General features: G+C 59.1%; 1 protein-coding gene across 2 annotated transcripts in view; it reads left to right on the forward strand.

Annotated features, from left to right (window-relative positions):
* Positions 1-22,223, forward strand: part of SRC (SRC proto-oncogene, non-receptor tyrosine kinase) — a 49,839-nt gene that overhangs the window by 23,367 nt on the left and 4,249 nt on the right. For both annotated transcript variants that reach the window (XM_046679206.1, XM_046679207.1), the window contains exons 3-10: positions 6,801-6,967; positions 7,976-8,227; positions 9,345-9,444; positions 16,491-16,589; positions 16,762-16,865; positions 18,031-18,180; positions 19,564-19,719; positions 21,632-21,811. In XM_046679206.1, coding sequence (XP_046535162.1) covers positions 7,984-8,227; positions 9,345-9,444; positions 16,491-16,589; positions 16,762-16,865; positions 18,031-18,180; positions 19,564-19,719; positions 21,632-21,811 — 1,033 coding nt within the window. In that variant the 5' untranslated portion in view covers positions 6,801-6,967; positions 7,976-7,983. The remainder of the gene's footprint in view (positions 1-6,800; positions 6,968-7,975; positions 8,228-9,344; positions 9,445-16,490; positions 16,590-16,761; positions 16,866-18,030; positions 18,181-19,563; positions 19,720-21,631; positions 21,812-22,223) is intronic.

Genomic DNA, 22,223 nt, shown 5'->3' on the forward strand with positions numbered 1-22,223 from the left:
ACATTTTTTTGGTGATTTCTTCCTTGACTCCTTGGTTTTAGAGGAGTTATTAATTTTCGCATATTTGTGATTTCCTAAATTTCTTTCTGTTATTGATTTCTGAATTCATTCCTTTTTGGTCAGAAACATACTTCGTATAATTTCACTCCTTTTACATTTATTGAGGCTTGTTTTGTGGCTTAGCATACGGTCTGTTCTGGAAGATGCTCCATGTGCACTTGTGAAGACCGTGTGTTCTGCTGTGGTTGGTAGCGTGTGTAGTTTTAATCTGCATTCATCTTACAAGCGAGGCTGAGCATCTTGTCATGCGTTCAAGAGCCATTTGGTTTGCTGTAAACTATCTGGGGTTATTTTTCTTTTGTGAGAGCTCATTCTATATATTAAGGGAAAAAAAAACCCTTGTCTATCATATGCGTTACAAATATTTTTCATAGTTTGTTTGCCCTTTGAATTTGTTTGTCATGTTTGTTGAGCCATGCGGACACTTCAGATTTTTATGTAGGTTGATTTATCATTTTAAGAATGATTTTTAGGTTCTGTGCCATGTTTAGAAATACTTTTCTCACTCTGTGATTAGAGAATTTATTCTCCCCTCCCCTTTTTAGATCTTGATTGTTTTATTTTTGTGTGGTTTACATCTGATTGATCTGGAATTTATCGGAATATGGATTGACTTTGAGATCCAACTTTGTTTCCTGATGGCGGAGCATTCATCCCAACTCGATCTTATAAATAGTCTACCTTTTCTTCACTCATCTGAAACGCCATTTTCATTATATAGAAAATTCCCATACATTTGGGGACAATTTTTGAACCCTCTATTCTGTACCATTGATTTGTCTATTTTTGTGCTGGTACCACACAGATTTTTTTTTTTTTTTTTGAGGAAGATTAGCCCTGAGCTAACTGCTGCCAATCCTCCTCTTTTTGCTGAGGAAGACTGGCCCTGAGCTAACATCCATGTCCATCTTCCTCTACTTTATACGTGGGACGCCTGCCACAGCATGGCGTTTGCCAAGTGGTGCCCTGTCTGCACCCGGGATCTGAACCAGCAAACCCCGGGTCACCAAGAAGCAGAACGTGTGAACTTAACCGCTGTGCCACCAGGCCGGCCCCAGTACAACACAGTTTTAAGTGCTGTGACTTTCTAGTAATTCTTACTATCTAGTTGAGCTATTTCCCCTCATTATTCTTCTTTGTAGAATTTTCCTGGCTACTTGTGTAAATTTACTTTTACTTATAAACTTTAAATGTGACTTGCCCATTTAAAAAAAAAAACTCGTGTTTTTGTTTGTTTTTTAAAAATATTTTTTAATTGAAATATATAACCCTAGATATAAAACAGGATTAAAATAAATCTTTTATAAATGGATGATGTAAAATTTAGGGCAGAATTAAAGACATAAATTTAGACACCTTGTTTATTTATCAATCTAACAGTTATCAGTTACAATAAATGTAACATTGTTTGCGCTACTGTATCAGGAGAGAAATACCTTATTGTTAGTTTTGTTGTTAATAGAGCTCCAGTGGCTCAGGGAGGGGGCACAGTCCTGCTCGGAACAGGTTTCAGCTGGTCTGGAAAGGCCTCTAGCCTCTCCCCCCCAGCCTTTGATCTTCTCTCTGGCAGCGGCTCTGTGTTAAAACTTATCTAAAGGCTCCGTTTACTTTCAGATTCCTCCCCTTCGTGTCCTACTTCCTCTCAGGTTTTCCGCTGTGATGCTGACGTCACACCTGTTGGGCTTTTTATGAGGATCCCAGTCAATTATTAGATTAATTTAGGAAGAATTGGTATTTTTCTAACGTTAAGCTTTCTTTGATTTTATTTTCTGATTCCTGTTGCTATCTAGATACATCGTTGATTTTTGGATTTTAACTGTTAATTCCTTTCCACTTTACTTAATTTGCTTTCTGTTTAATAGTTTTGCAGCAGATTCTCTTAGATTTCCCAGATCTGCACTGATCACATCTGCAAGTAATGATGCCCGTCTTCTCTTGTCTAATTCCGTTTTATCCCTTCTGCTTCTTTTTCTTAGCTCATTGCATTGGCGAGTATCTCAGAGCAAGGGTAACTAGTGGATGCGCTCTGCCCTTTCTGGCCTCTTTCCTGTGAGGTGGCGTTTATGGGGCTGGGTTCTCATCAGCTCCACCAGGCGTCCCTCCAGGCCTCCCTGTGTGCCAGGCACGTTATAGGTGTCACCTCCTGTTTCCCGCACGAGCCCAGCTACACAAGGAGTTGCACTGCTTCCCGTTTTTGACAGGGATAGACTGAGGTCCCCTGAGGTGCTGTGGCTCGGAAGTGGCAAGCAGGCATCTGAACCCAGCCTTCTGGCCCCAGGCCTATATTTTGGTGCCTCTGTGATGCTGTTTCTTCCCTGGAGGGTCCAGAGATATGGATGGTGATTTTATTAGTTGGCCTCTGACCCCTGTGTGGCCTCTGTGTCCGGGAGGCGGAGATGGTGGAGATGGTAGAGGCACCTGGGGCGGGGTGGGGGTGTCAGCACAGCGGGTGGGGTGCCAGAGGTGCATTCTGACGGCCCTCTTCTGAACTGTGAGCTTCTGACTCTGCTGCACTCCTTGCTGTGTGGCCTCAGGCAAGGTTCTGGCTTCTCTGAACTTTGGTCCCATCTGTAAAGTGAGTGCAGTTATAGTCCCCACTTCACTGTGCTGTCTGGACCATTGAGTGTCAACCGTATGCAAAGTGCTCAGCTCTGTGCTCGGCATTCAAGGCCCTGCCACCTTGTTCCTCTCATCCCCTGTAATGATAACAACAACAGCAAACCGACCTGATGTGCTGTTTATCGAGCACTTTTTCTGTGCCTGGCACATGGACTCTCTCATTTAATTCTCAGATGTTAGGCTCATTATTAGACCCATTTTAAAGATACGGGGACTGAGAGGTGAAGGGGCTTGCCCCAGGAGATTTAGCTGGCAGGCGGTAGAGCCGGGATTTGAACCAGGCCCGAGTGGAGTCCTCACTCTCAGCTCCCGAGCTCCCGTCCTGCCCTCCACCCTCAGGAGAGGTGGAGGTGCTGTTCCTCAGAGCAGGGAAGGAAGGAGCTGTGACTGAACAACAGGCTCTTCTGGATGCTGTGAGCATCCGAGTCCCCGCGAGGGCGCTGCCTCTGCACAGGCCGGGAGGCCAGAGGGTCTGGTGGCCTCAGTATGGGGGCTGTGGGAGGGGGCGACACCCCAGCTCTGCAGCGCCCCGCGGACCCCACGTGGGCTTCCAGCCTCATCCAGAGGGCATGCTGGGAAACTCTTCCATGTTTCTTTTAAAAGTCTCATTAAAAAAAAATCATGACAAAGTAATTTCTAAATGTCAAGTGATACAGTATATAAAGTAAAAAAGGGCTTCCATTCCACACCTTTGGGATGAAACATTGTGAAGAATTTGGAATCTTTCCAGAACTTTCTCTAAACCTCTGCAGCACATGTGTGCACGCACACACACACTAGTTTACTTTACAGAAATAACTGTAGTTTGCGTGTGCTACGGGCCGGGCACCACACTCAGTCCCTCGCACACCCTGCCACGTTTAACCCTCCCACCAACCCCCTGACGTCGGTAGCATTATTGCCCCATTTTCCAGATGAGGAAACTGAGGCCCTGAGTGGCCCAGAGGATGTTCTGCGCTGCCGTCTTCCTCTTTTTATGTAACAGCGTGCCTCGAGCATCTTCTCAGGCTGCACGGAGTCCCCTTCTGTCCGCTGGACGAGCGGACGGCTGCTGATGGTGCAGCCTGTCTGATGAGCGCTGAGCTCGCCTCCGCTTGTCGGTAGGGTGTGTGCAGCAGAGGAGGCCCCAGTGTCTGCGGGGTTTACAGAGGTGCCTCTGCTGGAGGAGGGTGCATGGAGGGGCCACCCCTGCTGGGCCAGGATGACAGGGGCCTGCGGAGGGAATGGGGATGGGGGGAGGGATGCGTTTGGGGAAGATCGGGGCCAGGGGGGAACCAGTCCTGAGTGACACGAGGCCGGGCAGTTCAGGGGAGATGCCAGGTGGGTTTGGCACCTGCTGGGCATGCAGTGCGGGGCACAGGCGGGGAGGTGCAGGGGCGGCCGCAGCGCAGGCCTCTGTCTGGAGCCTGCGGTCGGGAGCCTGTGGTCGGGGCCCCCTTCCTCTGGGAAGCCAGGCAGCCCCAGGACGGAGCCCCCACCACTTCCCCTCGGACCCCGAGGGTCTATCTCTGCCTCAGAGTGTGCAAGTGGCGGAAAAGATGTGGGGGGTTGGCACTCCTCCAATGGGCGACTCATGGTGACTTGGCGTTCAGGCCCCGAGGCAGAGTCCCAGCTCCAGAAAGGGGACCCGGGTCTGGGAGGGCACCTCTCCCGAGGCCACACAGCACGCCTGCAGCCCTGCAGGGACTGGACTCCACCCTGAATGTGCCCGTCCTGCCTCCAGCACCCTCTGCTTTGTCGAAGCCTGAAGTCTTGGGCTTTCTCCAGGAGCGGGGCAGGCTGCCTTACCCACTCACGCCCCATCTGCCAAGGGCATCTGGCTGTTCCGTGTGAGAGAGAGGCTCCAAGGGCGGGAGGTGGGGCCCATGAGCTCCTCCCCTGGACCCCCTGAGCAGCCTCTGATTCCTGCCTGCCCAAGGTGGTTGCCGGTCCCCACTTGTTTTCATTCTCACCCTTGCTGTGTGACCTCAGACAAGGTCCTCAACCTCTCTGTGCCTCAGTTCCCTCATCAGTAAAATAGAAACACAATTAGTGTTCACTGCCTAGACTATCATGGGGATTCCATGAGTCAATATTTGCGAAGTGCTTAGAGCAGAGCCCAGTACAAGGTCCGGGCTCTAGGAATGTTTGAATAGGGCAGAACGATACTCGGTCTCTGCAGTGTGATATGGGAGGAAGAAAGCAGGGTGCGAACCACACGTCTGTGCTCACTGAGTCTTTCGTCTATTCTGCAAACATGTCCAGAGCAGCCGGTAAGTGCCAGGGCTGTCCTGTCCCGGGGGATATGCAGTGATCCGACCTGGTCCTGCCTGCAGGGAGCTCCTGGTCAGGGGCCCCAGGTGGCTCCCAGGTCACAGCCCTCTGTTCAGGGGACAGGGAAGGAGAGGCACCGCCTCGCCCAGGTGCTTGTCTTCCGGAGGCCGGACTGGTCCTGAGCACGTCCCGTGCTCTCCCCTCGCTGATCCTCCCAGAGCCCTACGACCTGGGTACTGTTATCCTCAGCTGACAGAGGAGGAAACTGAGGCACGGGGTCCCGTACTGAGGGATTCAAACACAGGTCATCCGCCCCAGTGCTCCAGCTCTTCCACCCCCTGCCTCTCCACAGACACGTGTGCCTTGTAGAATCAGAATCAACCACAAGGACCAAAAAAGGGCAGCAACCCCCTAAATTCCACAGACCAGCCAACATTGCAGCCAGAGGCCCCGGGCCCCCGTAGCCTGGTCTTGAGGCTCTCATGCTTTTTCTGAGAGCCCCAGGGGGAGTGGTCTCCCTGCTAGCGTAAAAGTGTGGGGGCCAGGAGCTGTGCTTTTCCTCCCCCCGCCCCAGAGGGCGCATGCACTGTCTGGGTGCCAGAAGGGCCTGCAAGGTTCAGGCCAGGCCCTCCCTCTCCCTCCACGGCACGTCAGCCACGAACCTTTTCTCCTGTCCTTGATTACCTCCAGTGACAGGGGGCTTACTCTTCACTATTTAGTTCATTCTAAAGAAAGTTTGGGCTCCTAGAAAGTTCTTCATTTAAAACATGTATTTTTATCATTTTTATTTCCTTTCAAAGTTCCACAAACAATTCCCTGTCAGAGCATGTGCCCTCTGAGGCGGGACCTGGCCCGTTCATCTCTGTGTCCCCCGGTAGTGATGAGCAGAGGGCCTGTGGTGGGCTGGTGCCGTGAATGCTGAAGCAGGCAGCGAGTGGGAGGGCGGGGTTGGGGTGGGGCCTCTGTCAAGCCTGGGGCTGCAGGGAGCTGGGTCAGGAGGTCCCCCGGGACGCTGGCTGTGAGTGCTGATGGCACTGGGACCCCAGTGGATCAGGTTGCCGTAGAAACCGGCCTTCCCTGTCGCCAGGCCCGGTGGCCTGTCCCTCGGGATGCTCTGGTGACCCTTTGGGCTATTGAGCAGGTCTCCCCAGCCCCACATTCTTTGAGCTGGTTGGTCCCCAGGGAGCATGCAGGCCACGCCCCCATTGCGCAGCGGGGCAGCCCGGAGGGGACAGGGACTGGCTGAGGTTCACGGTTCATGTGGGAGGGGGGTCACAGAGCTGGGCTTGCTTAGGGCAAACAGTCTCGCCTGAGGCCCCAGCCAGTCAGGGGACTTTGCCCCATCCACGGATGCCCAGAGAAGGTTCTAGATGGATTCCAGGGTCTGCTGCCTCTCCTGGAGGGTAATCTGAGCCCACCCTGCCGGTGTGTCCAGAATCGCAATATCAGTAATGAGTGATGGGGCAGAGTGACCTGCTATGTTCCGGCACTCGACCTTGCCTCCAGCAGTTATCACAATGACGCCATCATTTCCAGATGGAGAAGTGGGGCACAGAGAGGTTAGGTCTCTTGCCTGAGGTCACACAGCTGATTAGGGGCAGGGCTGGAATCTGAGCCTGGGGAGTCTGGCTTCAGAGCCCACCCTTAACTGTGTGCCATTTCAGGCCTTGCTCTTGCTCACAAAGTGCTTTGGGAGGGTTGATATTTATTTCTTTATTTCAAGTCTGGGAAGCTCTTAGCATCGGGCTTGCCAGAGTCTGAGCCTTAGAAATTGTGACCTGAGAGTCATGGCCGCGGGGGTTTCTTTTTCTAAGAAAGTGGTGTCTTCACAACAGCCCTGAGAAGTCTGCTTTATCCCTGCTTTGCAGATGACGATGCTGAGGCCCAGAGAGGGGAAGTGACTTGCCTAGGGTCACACAGTGGGGCGAGGTGGAGCAGGGCCTCTAGACCAAGACCCCTGACTCCACACCTGGTGTCTGTGCGGAGACCGCAGGCTGCTTCCCAGGCCCTCTGGGACAGCCCTGCCTCCCACCAGGTGAGCTGCCGGCCCTCAGGGCTCGGAGAGGAGGGAGCTGGGTGGGCTGGCCATGATGCGTGGGGAGACCCTGGCCAGGCCCTGACCATGCGGAAGTCGGGGGCAGGCGGGGGGCGTGGCACGGGCACCGCTGGGGAGTTTCCAACTCAGTTTTCTCTGTTCCCTGATGTCTAGACCTCCCAGACTTCTGGCTCAGAAATCTCTTAATTCTTGAATAATCACCCATTCACTCACTCACTGATTCAGCTGTTTATTGAGTACCTACTGTGTGCCACGCCCTGCACGAGGTACTGGGAGCACAGCAGTGAGCTGGACAGACAAAAGCCCGTGATTATACAATAACTGCATAATCACACTCACAAAAATAACAACTGGGCCACGTGTTATCAAGGAGAGGCACAAATGTTGGGGGTGGGGGACAAACCAGTGAAAGGATTTGGGGAACTGAAAGAGGCATGAATTCCCCGGGGAGAAGTGGTCAGAGAAGAGCATTCAGGCAGCGGGAACAGCATGTGCAAAGGCCCTGTGGCTGGGGTGAGCTCCCAGTCATCTCTCCTTCTTCCAGCCTCCTGCTGTATCCCTGCCTTGGTTGCAGCTTTTTGCACCTTTCCTCGGCTGTTAGACAATTTCAGTCAGTCATGTGTCACTCAACAAATCCTCAGGGAACCCTCTCCTGTGTGCTGTGTGCCTGAGACAGACACATGACTCAGATACTGTCCCTGCCCGCGAGGGTCAGAAACAGTGACTCAGGGCAGTGGAGGAAGTTGGGGCTTCCGATGATGAGGCGTTTCTGCTGCGCCTCGCCCTGTACGAAGGCAGCCCTTTACGGGCGCCGTCATCATTCCCATTTTCCAGATGAAGAAACTGAGGCTCTGAAAGGCTAACTCACCCACAGAGGCTCATGCCCCTCTTTGGGCCTCAGTTTCCCCGTCTGTAGGACGGGTGGGGGTGGAGGCTGTCTAGGGCGCGCAGGGTGGCGCCCTCAGCCCGGGGTCCTCTCGTCCGCAGCCGGGACCATGGGCAGCAACAAGAGCAAGCCCAAGGACGCCAGCCAGCGGCGCCGCAGCCTGGAGCCGGCCGAGAGCGCGCACGGGCCCGGCGCCTTCCCCGCCGCGCAGACCCCCAGCAAGCCGGCCTCGGCGGACGGCCACCGCGGCGCCCCCGCGCCCTTCGCCCCCGCGGCCGCCGAGCCCAAGCTCTTCGGGGGCTTCAACTCCTCGGACACGGTCACGTCCCCGCAGCGGGCCGGGCCGCTGGCCGGTCAGTGTGCGCGCGCGGGGCGCTGTGTGTCCCGGGGCGGCGGCCGCCCTCTCTGGGCTGCTGTTGCTCTCTCCGTCTAACGGGAAGCGTCTCTGGGCTCCCCGGCCTTGGGGACGGCGGGGAGCGCCCCGGGGGCTGTGGGCGGGGCGGGGCTTTAGTCCTAACTGGAAGGGGTGGCGCGCGCTCCATTCATTGCCTTTGGGGTGAGTGAGGTGCGCAGTATAGAGGGGTCTAGAGATGTGGGACTGTAGGGGGAAACTGAGGCCCAGAGAGCCCGGGGCTGCTCGGGGCTGCGCGGAGCGGGGTTGGCCCGGCGGGCGGGCGGCCCGGGCCGAGGTGCGCCCCTGCGCCCTCTGCTGGCGCCTCGGGGTACGGCGGCCCCAGGCGAGGGATGCTGAGATGCAGATGCGGTCCCGCAGACGCCGGCCTCAGGCCCTCACACACGCACACGCACACGCACGCGCGCTCACACGGGGCCACACACACAGTCAGCACCTCATTCAGAGGCACGCACACAGGACACGTGCTGTGCTGGAGACACCATCACAGACGCTCAGAGACACCTCGCACATAGACACACTCAGGGACACGTGGTTGCACACCCCTAGGCACAGACACACACACACATGCGCAGATAACCTCACCCTCCCAGGTGAAGACGCACACATGTAGCCCTTCACAGACACACCCAGGACACAGCCCATGCTCATGAGAGATGCCAGCACAGACACCCACAGACTCACAGACGCACAGATGCACATACGTGCAGTGAGAACACACGGACACACAGAGACACGCTGACACGCACCCAAGCGAGACAGACAGAGCCGCAAACACCCCCACTCGTTTGTTCAGGAATATTTATGGTGCCCCTCCTGTGTGCCAGGCCTCTTCTGGTGCTGGGGACACAGCAGTGTGTAAAGAGACAGGAGCCCCGTGGGGAGAGACACAAGGCAAGGTGTGTCAACCATGAGGGTGTTAGAGGAAGGAGCCAAGGGCAGGGAGGGGATCTTGGGGGATGTGTGGGTGGACCAACCGCCCCTCCGCCCATGGTACTGGGCCCCCGTCCACCCGTCCTTGGCCATGGCTGTCTGACACGCCCCGCCCCTCTCTGCAGGCGGAGTGACCACCTTTGTGGCTCTCTATGACTATGAGTCACGCACAGAGACTGACCTCTCCTTCAAGAAGGGGGAGCGGCTCCAGATTGTCAACAACACGTGAGTGCCCCTTCCCCCTCGCCCCTGGGGACCCTGTGCCCTGGGCCCGGAGCCACTTCTGAGCGTCCCAGAGCCAGGGGGCAGCGCGACGGGCAGCAGGCGGAGCTGAGCGGCGAGGACGGCCGAGGGCCAGGGGACTGTCCTGGGGCCTGTGGGAGGATGTGGCGGGGGGGCTCGTGGGCAGGGGTCTGGGTTCAGTGACAGGTCAACAGAGCACAGCGCCCCAGACCCCGGAGAAGGGCACGTGGTCAGGGCAGGACTGGGCCCAGGACCCAGGGCTCCCAAAAGCAGGGCCTGAAGCTGGAGGCCCTGCCCAGAGAGGTGCCCTCCTTAGTGACCTGGGGCAGTCAGTTCAGCCAGAGTCTCCAGCTGTAGGGAGAGGAGCCCACCCTGGGGTGGGGGACCCACATTGGGCACCGTGCGTGACAGGGGGCAGGATGGGGTGTGGGGACGAGAGGGCGGGAGAGGGTGTGGAGGGCAGGGCGCCCTGTTGGACGTCTGGTTCACCTCCAGGGACTCCAGCCTTGCAGTGGGGCATCCTAGAGGGAAGCTGGCCTGGGGTGGGGGGCCTGCCAGGCTCTGGGCCCCTGTGGACAGAGGAGCAGGGGGAATGAGGCTGTGAGGGTGGGTGGGGCTCCAGCCGTGGAGTGGGGTCCTTACCCCCCTCTCCCCTCCTCTTCTCTCCCTGCCAGGGGTGCAGCGGGGTTGGGGTACACTGCCTGTCCTGGGCGTGTGCTGGGGTTCGTTCTGGCAGGAGCTCTGACAGGGCGGGGCAGGGCTCTGCTTCTGCGTGTTCCTCCTTGGGCGGCAGTTGCTGTCCCCCGACCCTGGCCTCAGGGACCCTCTCCCCCAGTCCTGGCCCTGCTTGCTCCCTCCAGCCCTCTCAGCTTCTCCCTCTCTCTGCTTCTCTCTCGCTGGCCCTTAGGAGGAAGGTGGATGTCAGGTGTGTACACACTTCATGGGCGGCGGGCTGGGGGGGCACTTGGCTGGTGGGGGTGGGCTGCTGTCTGCATGTGCTCTCACGGCCGCATCCCTGTCTGTGCTCTCTGGCTCCCTCGGCTGCACCCCTCCAGCTTCCCCAGCTTGTGTCCCCCACCCTAGTCCCGACATAACCCCAGGCCGAGAATGGGGAGGGTCCTCCCATTGCCCCTTTCACTCTCCGTCACCGCCTCCCCACCCCTCCCCTCCCCGTCCTGACCCCTCAGACCACACTGAGTGCCAGCTGCATGCACGGTCCGGGGCTGGGCCTGCCGAGGCCTGGGGGGAGGTGACCTTGTCCCTGCCCTCCTGGAGCCGAGTGGGGCCAGGGTCAGCTCAGGCGTGGCCTCTGCTGTGTGCCTCCCTCCGGTGGTGACCACAGGGACCAGAAGGTTCCAGCAGGTCCCTGAAGGAGGAACAGTAAAGTCACATGCAGGTGGAGGTGGGGGAAGGCAATCTCTCACAGCCGGGCGGCTTGGAAGGGCAGGAAGATTCTAGAGGGGAGAGTAGACTTGATCCCTGAGTGTCCTTGGAGGCCTGGCTGGGGAGGTGGGACATCTCCACCGTCTCTGAGGGTGTCTTGCTTGCTCATGCCGCCCTGCCCTCATGCATGCTGTTCCCTCTGCCTGAAACGCCCTTTCTCCCATCTCTGCCTGGCAGACTCCTATTCATCCCTCAAGATCCGGCTCAGGACTGCCTTCTTTGTGAGGCAAAAGGAAAAAGAGTTTCCTTGTATTTACTGAGCTGCAATCCGGCCAGGGCTGTGGTAATGGGGGAGGAGCTATCTCCATTTTGCAAATGAAGAAACTGAGGCTCAGAGATGTGAAGGCCCTTGCCCAAGGTCACACAGCTACCAAGTAGCAACGCCAGCATTGGAGCTTGGGCAGCGGCTCTCTCCCTCCCTTAAGCTGCTCTCCCTGAGGGAGGGGCTTTCCCAACTTTCCGCCCCGTGTGTCCAGTCCCAGTGCCCCTCTGGTTCTCTTAAGGTTCCAGCTGTTGGCATCTGCCTCCCCCAAAGTGGGAGCCCCCTGAGGGCACCGCTCGGGTCTGCCGCGTTTCTGGGTGCCCATATCCCCTGTTGCTCAGCACGGCGGGGGGTGGGTGAGGGATGCCCAGCTGGCGCTGGTGCACGAGGTGCGTGAACAGTAATGACAGCCACCGTTTGCGGTGCTCTGTGTGCGCCCGGTCTGTGCTGAGAGCTGCGAGGGGCATCCCCACAGCCTCGGGAAATGCAAACGCTCACTTGCTCCATTTTACAGGTGAGGAAACTGAGGCCCAGAGAGGTGAAATGACTTCCTCGAGGTCACACAGCTAGGGGTGGCAGAGCTGGGAAGAGCAGGCAGGCCCAGACCCAGGGCCCTTGTGGGAGGGGTTCAGCGGAGTGCACAGGAGCCAGGAGGAGGGGAGGGTGCAGGGGGCTGGAGGCTGGAGGTGTGGGGAATGTCCACCAGCCACGGTGGGAAGGGCGTCTCTGGCTGGGGTTCCAGCTGGAGCAAAGGCCTGGCGGGAGGAAACATCGATTCTGCCCCGTTTACCCAGTCGGAGGGCAGCCCTCATTCCCTCTCGTGTCCGGCTCCTTCCCTTCCTTCTTCCCGCCTTCCAGGCTGGGCAGGGCGTGTCTGGCCAGGCCTGGGGCTGCCCGAGGGCTGCAGGGGATGGAGTCCCGTTCTGGAAACCCTTGGGTGGCAGGAGGCCCCTGAGTGGAGGGGGTGGATGGGAGCCCTCCCCACATCGCAACCTCAGCTGCTCCTTTGCCTGAGGCGTCAGTGGTGGTGGGGTTGGGGGCTGGCCTTAGAGGAGGGACAGAGAGATGGGGACGCTTACTGGCAGGGAGGCCCCCTAAATTTGAGATACTCAGGTCTCACACCTTGCCCAGGGCCCACCTGCATTGCTCAGGGCCCGTTGTTGTTTACCCCCCATAGGAGGGAGGGACTTTCTGAGTCTAGCCTGGGGCTGGGCCGGGGGTCCGGGGAGCTGAGGAGTTTAAGGATGAGCCCGTCTCTCGTCGGGGTTCCGCTGGGTTGGGGCCCTCACAGTGGCTGCCCTGGAGACCCTGCTCCCCGGAGCTTCATGCCAGATGGCCGTGGGTCCTAGAATCCTGGGGACTGCGAGGTCCTGGGTCCGAGGAAGCCACTGGGCTGGGACGTCCGACTGCCCTGAGCCGCCTGCCCTGGTGCTGGAGTCTCCAGGAGCCGGAAACCTCTGGGTCTGACTCTGGGCTGCTTCCTGAACTGCCCCGCCCTCCCGCCCGGATTCCAGTAGCTTCTCTGGGGAAGCTCTCCAGAGGCAGGGCTGATCTCCGCCCCCTTGCCCTGGGGGCTCCAGTCCCACTCCCCGCCCTCCTCACCTGGCCCGCCCTGGCCTCCCTCCGCCTGCCTTCCCCCCACCGCCATGTGCCTAGGCCTCAGGGCTCAGACTGACCGCCTGGGCTGTGCCCGCTGTCCCCCCGCCTGCCATCCCCAGCATGCTCCTCTGACTCGTCCCAGCAGCCCCAGTGAGTGAAATCTTCCCCCACCTGGCCTGGCTTGCCAGGTGCTGAAGCTGCCACACCGCCATCCACATCCCAGCTTGGCTGGCGCAAGGATTAGGCTCTGAAAAGAGGCTCGTGGGGCTCAGAGAGGTGCAGTCAGTAGCCTAAGGTCGCACAGCTGGTGAAAGGAGCTGGGATGGAAACTCGTAGCTCGGGGACTCCTGGTCCAGTGCTTTCTCCTCTGGCCGCACGGGGGAAGGCCGGGGTCGGGCAGGAATGTGTGTGATTCCCTTCCTGCCCTTCTTCCTGCCCAACTGATGGGGACCAGGCCTGAGGGAAGGTGCCAGATGCAGTAAATCTGCTGAACCAGGTAGCTTAACGTGTCTGTTCCTTCCGACACTGGGCTCGGGCTGGTGTCCCTGCCGCACTGGACTGATCTGGGAAGCTGTGGGGTGCCTCATGAGGGTGAAGTCCCTGTCCTTGGCAGAGCCAGCTCGGCCATCCGAGGCAGGTGTGAGCCTCCCAGACCACTGACATGGGAAAATGGGGCCTGATGGCTCCATTTCACAGGTGGGCAAACTGAGGCTCAGATGCTAATCACAGTAATTAGCTTACCCGATGCCAGCTTGATGCTGACTGGTTTAAACACTTTGCCTGCAAGGGAGAGTCTGTGAATGTTATCTCCTTCTTATAGATGAGGAAACTAAGACTCAGAGAGGGTAGGGTCCTTGCCCAAGGTCACACAGCAAATCCTTATTGGAGACTGAGCTGCTTTGGCTTTTATGAACATTTTGGAGAGTGGGGAGGGGCACCCTAGAGATACAGATTTAATTGTTTTTCTTTTTTTAGCCAAATCAAGATACTAACAGCTCATGCACATGAGCACCTACTGTGCGCCAGGCCCTGTGCTGGTGTTTCACATCCTCCGAGGGAGGCATGAGTCTCCCCATCCTACAAATGAGGAAACTGAGGCAGCGCCCCGGTCATGCACCTGCACGTGGTGAGCTGGGATGGCGCCCAGGGCGGTCTGACTCTGGCGCTCAGGCTCTCAGGGTCTCTGGAGCTGGGGCCAGGCGAGGCTGGGCCAGGCTGGGCCTCGGACCCTTTAGTGAGATGGTGGCACCCCTCCTCCCTGTGAAGTCGAACCCCCAGACCAGACTCACATGGGCTGCTGGCGGAGCTGGCGCCCCTGCTGGCCTATGTCGGGTGGTGTCGCAGAGCCCAGCCCCCTTGCCTCGGGGGCGCTGTGTGGCTGGCCTCCAGCCCTGCTCCTGCTGGCCCTGGGCTCTGGCTCGGAGCGTGCGCGTGCGGCTGGGGGCTTCCCAGCGGCCGGCCAGCCTGCAGACTCTGGCTTTGTCATTCTGCCTCATTTGCTAGCCTCTGACTTAGACCTCAATCCAGCCCCCGACCCCAGCTCTCCTGCCTCCTCCTCCATCTTCCCCGAGGGTCTCTGGGCCTCTCAGTGTCCTGGGCAGGCTGCGGGGGTGCAGGAGGCCTGCTGCATCTGGCTGTGGGCACTCAGAGGCCCTGTTTTCACTCTTGCTCTGCCATTGATTCTCTGTGTGGCTTTGGGCAAATCACTGCCCTTCTCTGTGCCTTATTTTCCTCACTGGTGAAATGAAAGCTTTGGACTGGAAGATCTCAGTTGGCCCTGTGACCTGAGTCATTGCTTTGTAGCTTGGGCAAGTCTGCCTCTCTCTGTGCCTCAGTTTCCCCAACTCTACAGAGAAAGTGCTGGGTTACCCCAGCCTGGGTGCCGTGTGTCCTTGGGCTGGTCCCTAGACATCTCTGAGCCACAGTTTCTTCATCTAGGGGCTGAGGCCTGCCTGTGTTCTTTGCGAGGTGGCCTTGAGGGTCAAATGGGACAGATAAGTGTGGACATCTCCAGCTGGATGCACAACAGCAAGGCAGATGGAGGCCCTGGGCAACCCAGGGCTTCTTTCCTTGCGGTGGGCCTTGCCCCCTTACTCCAGGGCCCTCCCTCTCCCGCAGAGCCCCCGTGTGAACTGGGTCAGCTGGGCCCCTGTCCCAGCGTGCGTGCAGCCATCGCAAGGCCCAGTCAGCCACACGGCCCATCTTGCTCCCTTCGCCTCACTCCATCCGGAAGGGCCCCGGGCTCACCCGGCTGAGTCCCCGGGTCTGGGTGCTCACCTGTACTCTGACCGGTCCTTGGAGAGCTCCCCCAGCCCCACTCTCTCCTGGCCTCAACTTTTCCATCTTCAAAGTGGGCTGAAGAATATGGGTGAGGGGCCACTCAGAAGGACAGGAGCCCGGGATCTGGGTTCCAGCGCAGGCTGTGTGACCGTGGACAAGGGCCTTTCTCTCCCTGAGCCCTGGTGACCGGGAGGCTGGGAGCCCACCCTGCTTCTCTGGGGGCCGGGAGCCTGGGCCTGGCCGTGTGACCTTGAACGAGCCTCTGTCTTCCCATCTGCACAGTGGGGTGGGAGGGGCTGGACCGATTTCCCAGGCAGTCCTTCCGTGGGCCTCCCTCCCTCCTTCCCAGGGTCCCTCTCCCCATCCCCTATGGTTGCTTTGGATGTGAGGCCCCTGTGGCTGCCCTGCCTGGTCCCCGGCCCCAGCACGGCCTGGCTCTCCCCGCCTCGCTCTCTCTGCCTCTCTCTCTCACCACCCCCCTCTCTGCCTCTTCTTTCCTGTCGGGCTCTCGCTCTCTCCTCCCTCCTCTGTGTCTCTGGACCCCCGCTCCAGCCAGACCTGGTTCACATTCAGATGGCTGCAAAGGTACTTGCCCCTCCCCACGCCCACCCAGGCCCAGGGGACCCGACCGTGTGGGGGGCTCCTCCTGCCCCTGTCCCATCTCCTCCTCTTCCTCCTCCTCCTCTCGGGGCAGTAGGTGTTGAAGTGCCCTGGGCATGGGGGCTCCGCCCCCTCAGCCACCCTCTGACATGACTCTGTGTGACTCTGGGCAAGTCCCAGCCCCCTCTGGCCTCAGTTTCCCCTGTAGATGGGTAGGCTGCAGGAGGAGGCCTGAATTTTCAGCCAAGGAGCCCTTTAGGTGTGACCTGTGATTTGTGACAAAGGCGGGCATTGCCCTGGTTTGCAAGGTCGGCGCCTGGATTATCACCAAGCTCCAAAGGGGCCACCCCCGCCTCCACCCAGGTCTTGCCAGTGCCCAGGGCCAGGCTTCCAAATCTCAGGGCTTGGGGAGGCTTTGAAGGTCTGATTTGACATCCAAATCAGGCAGGAATCTTCTCTCCTTTTACAACTTGCTTGCTCCCAGAGACAGGGAGCTTCCTCCCTCACTCTCAAGGCAGCTGTTGGCATCTTGAGATGGCGTGGTCTATCTGAAGGGTCGCGGGTCACTTCCTGTCCCAGGACTCTGCCCCTGTGGGTTCGGGCCTTAGGCTGACCCAGGTCAGTCCTGGACAAAGCCTGTCTGAGTCAGCTTTGGCCAAGAGGCTTCTGGGGGCCGGGGAGAGGAAGCTCGGCCTGGCAGGCTGCGAGAACTCAAGCTGGTCCCACTGCTCCCTGCGCCTCCCTTGGCCTCGAGGGCCCCCAGCACAACACCGTGAAGATGGCAGGCACCAGGCACCACTGACGGCTCCCTTCTCCTTTGCTCCCTTCCTCTCCCCCTGCTCAGAGAGGGAGACTGGTGGCTCGCCCACTCGCTCAGCACAGGACAGACGGGCTACATACCCAGCAACTATGTGGCGCCCTCCGACTCCATCCAGGCCGAGGAGTGAGTATTGACTGGCGTCTGCCTGCTCGCTGCCCCTGCCGGTTCAGATCATCCCGCCTGGGCTGGAGTGGGTGGTCTGGCTGCCCGGGGCCCCAGCCACATCCCAGGGAGAGGTGCTGTGGGTGGGCGGGACCCTGGGCCGCCAACACCGCCCTCCGCCCTCCTGCCCCAGGTGGTACTTTGGCAAGATCACCAGACGGGAGTCAGAGCGGTTACTGCTCAACGTGGAGAACCCGAGAGGGACCTTCCTAGTGCGAGAAAGCGAGACCACAAAAGGTATGAATGCTCCTGCTGGCCAGTGGGAACTGGGTCTTTTGTGGGTGGTTGGAGCTGGGTGTTGTAGAACTCGTAGGAGTTTGGTATATGGAGTGAGGTGGGAAGAGCCTTCCAGGTGGAGAAAACGGCAGGATCAAAGGCAAGGAGGTGCATTTGAGGAACACTGAGTTATCTGGGGTGGCCAGAGGTGCAGCCAAAGATGACGCTTAGCCACTGTGGCCTCAGGTTCCTCAGGTGAGGAATGGGGTTCACCCGTGGTCCTGGCCCTTGTCCCTTTCCTCGGCCGGGGAACGCAGACCGCCCCCTGTCTCTCCAGTCCCTCTGCAAGTGGGTTGCAGGTGCCCCATCACCATGGCAACAAAGCTGGGCTGCTGCCCGTGGGCCTGGGGCTCAGCGGGAGATGGGAAAGCAGAGCATCCATGTCATGCATGTGCGTTGATGAGTGGCCGTGTGGCCGTGCGCCGCGTGTGGGTCCAGCACATGTGCACGTAGGGGTGGGATGGTCTGTGTGTTGCTGCGTGGGAGTGAATTACTACAGGTTTGTCTTCGCACCTGGGGGCCTGTATGAGCGCATGCCTGCATGTGTGCACACGTGGTCAGCTTGGCTCTGGCTCAGGCCTGTGGCTTCTACATGCTTATGGCCTGGGCCATTGGCAGCAAGTCCTGGTTGCCCACTGGGAGACCCAGGTGTGGGTTCAAGTCCAGCGCTGTGCCTGACTTGCTGAATGACCTGAGGCTATGTGCTTTCCCTCTCTGGGCCTCATTAATTGAGCACCTACTGTGTGCCAGGCCCTCTTATATGTGGTCTCATTGAATCTTCCCAGCAGCCCTGAGAGTAGCCCCATTGTGCAGAGGAGGAAACTGAGGCCCAGAGAGGGCAAGCAACTTGTCTAGGTCACACAGTTGGGATACACACTCAGGCGTCGGTGCTCTTGCTGGGGCCAAGGGTCCACGGCGAGGCTTTCTATCAGGTGTCCCTTTGCTCGCTTGGCCCTGCCCCAGTGGCTGCCTCGAGCCGGGTGCTCAGAGACAGGATGGGCCAGACCTGGCTGTGGGGGCCCGCGGCCTGGCCTCCCTCCCTGCTGAGTCGGGCGGGCACAGAACTACGTGGCGGGGGCGGGGGTGAGGGGCATGGTGGTCACGCTTCTCTCTGGCTGCCCTGCAGGCGCCTACTGCCTCTCCGTGTCCGACTTCGACAACGCCAAGGGCCTCAACGTGAAGCATTACAAGATCCGCAAGCTGGACAGCGGCGGCTTCTACATCACCTCCCGCACCCAGTTCAACAGCCTGCAGCAGCTAGTAGCCTACTATTCCAGTGAGCGCGGCGGGCGGCGGGCCGAGGCCAGGGCACTGCTGGCTGCAGGGCAGAGCGGGCTGCCGTGGGCCTGGGGCTGGGCCCTCTGAGGGGGCGTGAGAGGCTCACCTTCAGCTGCAGACCTTGGGGAGGCGGCTTCAGGGCCAACAGGGGCTGGGGCTTCTGTTATCCTGACGACATGCTGCTCCTGCTCCCCCCCACTTTTTCCTCTCCTTTCCTCCCTCCTCTCTCCTCCTCTGCAGCTGGCTGGCCAGGAGGGGGCTGCCTGGAGGAGCGAGCAGGGAAGGGAGGGGGCATAGGCTGATGTTGTCTGTCTCTGCAGCCCTAGGACCGGTCTGAACCGGTTCCTGGGAGAAGAGGAGGGGGCGGCTAGATCCATTGCAGCGCAGAGCTCAGAGCAGGGAGAGGGAGCAGCAGGCAGAGGGAGTAGGGGCTCGGGGCTCGTGCCGCAGGGCAGGGCGCGCACACGTGTGCGATCGTGTGGCAATCTGTCCGGATGTCCGGGGCTGCCCAGTGGACCGAAGTGTCACGGGCCGTGTGTCCGCATGCTCCTCCCCACCCATTCCTCCTCCTCCTCTGTCAGCGGGGCCTCCCAACTCCCTCTAGGATCTGGCACCCTCTCTGTCCCCTTGGCGACCACTGTAGGGTCCGTTCTGAGCCCTGTTCCCCCAGATCAAAACCCTCCAGGGAGACCTTGGAATCTTAGGATAAAGACCCCAATGTGGCCTCCAAGGCCTTGGGTGTCTAATTCTTCTGGCCTCCCTGCCTTACCTGGGCCCCCTTCTCCCATTCACTCTTCCGTAGCCCCCCTGGCCTCCTTTGAGTTCCTCCACCCCTGTGGCTTGTTCCTCTCTCAGGGCCTTTGCACATGCATGAGGCTGTGTGCCCCTCCCTGGAGGGCTGTTCCATAGTCAGCCAGATCCAAGCCTGGGTACCACTTCCTGTGGGAAGCCTTCCAGGACTCCATGCCTCCCACCTGCTATTGTATGCACAGCCCTCCTCCGTCACACTGTGGTCCTGGGAGGTGATTAAGGGAGGCTGGGCTCCCCACCAGCTGTGAGTTTCCTGAGGGCAGGGTTCCACTGAACTTGTCCCCCACTGGGTCCCTGGCACCTGTCTGGGTGGCCAGCCCTTCAAGGGTGATGAATGAATGACTCAGGGAGCAGATGCATGAGGCAGTGTGGGCCTGTGTGGAGGTGAGGGTGTGCACACAGAGGTGTGAACGCCTGGCCTCGAGGGCATCCTGTTTGTCTCCTAAGGCTGTGTGCATACAATGTGTGGGTCTACACACCCACCCACCCCCACACACACGTACCCCCGTGGGATAGGGAGGCCCCAGGGCGGATGCCCTGCTTGACCTCCACCCCCCGTCTCTGTCTTCAGAACACGCTGACGGCCTGTGTCACCGCCTCACCACCGTGTGCCCCACGTCCAAGCCACAGACTCAGGGCCTGGCCAAGGACGCCTGGGAGATCCCCCGGGAGTCGCTGCGGCTGGAGGTCAAGCTGGGCCAGGGCTGCTTCGGAGAGGTGTGGATGGGTAAGGCCTTGCTCCCGCCCCCTCAGAGGAGACCACGGTCCCTCTGGCGGGACTTTGGTGACCCCACCTGAGAACCAGGCTGATGTCCATCCCATGTGGCAGCTCAAACCCCCATCGGTCCCCTGCTCGTCACCTCTGCTGAACAGTGGGAGCTGTTTTAAATGCGGAGCTCCCCAGGGGTGGCTGGCACCAGGCTGAGGTGTGGCCCCCCATGCCCTGCAGAGCATGGTACCTGTTTACCAAGAGCTCCCTGGGACTGGGCATCGCCGCTCCCCACCAACTGGCCGTGTGGTCTGGGCGGGGGGCTTCACTCTGAGCCTCGATCTTCCCAAATATAAAATGGGGCTGATGATAATAGGGCCCCCATGGAGTTGAGAGAGAATACTGACCCAGGTGTGTGTACAGGTTGGCTCCTGGCCACGGCAGGAGAAGCCTGAGCTCTCAGGGGGAGTGTAGGAGGCACCGGGTCTGGCGGGTCCAGGCCTGTTAACCCTGGAGAAATGGACAGCAGGCAGCCCCGACAAGCCCAGGCACCGTCTGCTGACGGGCTTCTGCTGCCACAGAGGAATCAGGGAGGTGGGGTGACAGCCGTCAGCCTGTGGCTTCAGCGGGCGATGGGGGTGCTTTTTCAAGGCCTCTTCACTCGTTTCACCGAGTGAAGGCAGTCTTCATGTGGCCTCACTGTTTCTACTTTCCTTCCATCGGGAGGAGACGACGGAGGAGAGTGGAGAGGGTTCCTGGGTGGAGGGCACTGCAGGGGCAGAGGCCTGGAGGCCGGAGGTCAGGCCACGTCAGGAAAGGGACGTGCTGGCTTGGGGCTGGGGAGAGGGATGAGAAGCCAGCTCCCAGGCACAGACACACCATGAGAACGTGAGCAAAACCTGGGTAAATCCACGGCATCGACCGCTCTGGTGGCTGCAAAACTCACTCCTGGCTCGGGTGTGTGGGCGTGTCCATGGGGGAGGTCCTCACTCCCTCCTGGGTGCTCCGGGTGGACTCCCAGGTGCCAGGTGCTAGGAGGGCCAGAGACAGCCTGCGCCTCAGCCCCCAGCTGAGGCCCAGGGACTGGGAGGGGGATGGGCCGAGGCCACTTGTCACAGGAGCTTCAGGCCCAGCTGGGACAAGAACTCGGAGTAAACTCACGGGGCTGGAACACGGCTCCCCCCAAGGCCTCACGATGAAAACCCAGATGATGATAAAATGACAGCGGCAGCTTTTATTCGCTGAGCCCTCACAGCAGGCTGGGCCCGGTGGCTAAAATCTCCTTTAACCCCCAAACAGCCCTCCAGGTAGACACTACAGCATCTCTGTTTTCCAGCTGAGAGAACTGGGGCTCAGAGTGGGGAGCTGACCCACCCACGGCCTCTGCGGGTGGAGGCCGAGGCGGAGGCGAGCCGCACCCGCGGTCTGACCCCCGCGCCCTCCTGTTAGCGTGAGGCCTGACTTTGGGGAGTGCGGCTCGGCTGGCCTCTTGTTCTCATGGCCTCATTCTGCCTCGTCCGGACCCCGTTCATCTGCTAACCCTGTGCACCTTTGACGAGCTGCCCAGAAGGGACATGATCGCCCAGGAGGGAGCGGCTGAGTTAGAAGCATGGTCTCCCACCTCAGGCGAACATGCTGCTGTTTGGGACATTGCTAATGATCACAGTCGTAAGGACAGCCACTGTTTCCTGAGCATGTGTCCGAGACTCATTGAGTCCTGGGAACAGCCCTGTGAGGAGCGTCCTGTCATTGTGCCCATTTTACAGATGGGGATGCTGAGGCTCAGAAAGGGCCTTGGCCTTGGCTGGGCTTGTCACACGACCGGGGAGGCCAGAGCTGGAAGTGGTGGCCGGGCGGGCAGATCCCGGGTCCCTGTGGGATGGGCATGGGGGGGCCTCCCCTGAGGCAGCCTGTGCCCCTCCCCACACAGGGACCTGGAACGGCACCACCAGGGTGGCCATCAAAACCCTCAAGCCGGGCACGATGTCCCCAGAGGCCTTCCTGCAGGAGGCCCAGGTCATGAAGAAGCTGCGGCACGAGAAGCTGGTGCAGCTGTACGCGGTGGTGTCGGAGGAGCCCATCTATATCGTCACGGAGTACATGAGCAAGGGTGAGGCCGGGCCGCGCCACGGACGCTCCGGGTCAGGCGCTCGTGGCAGGGCGGGGGGCGGCTTCCCTTCCCGCCAGATCTAGAATATCCGTCTCTGAAATGGAATAGAATGGAGCCAGCTTCTCATGTCCCTGGGAAGTTAGACCCAAGGGTGCCTTTCTCGTTTCATTTTGCTTTCAACGGTTTCCCACAAGGCGTCTTGTCTCCCCCAATTTGCTGGGCCGTTGGCCACTCTGGGGCTGGGAGGAGAACTCCCCCAACCCTCTGAGCTCAGCCACATCTGGGTCAAGTCCCTGGCTTGACCTTTACTTAATTTTTAAATTAATTATTTTTCTAAATTCCACTTTTGGGATGTGTAATTTACCTCTGATAAAATACACCCATTTTAAGTATCCAGTTCAGTGAGTTTTTA

This window comes from Equus quagga, chromosome 12 (genome assembly GCF_021613505.1).
Source record: "Equus quagga isolate Etosha38 chromosome 12, UCLA_HA_Equagga_1.0, whole genome shotgun sequence".
Lineage (NCBI taxonomy): Eukaryota > Metazoa > Chordata > Mammalia > Perissodactyla > Equidae > Equus > Equus quagga.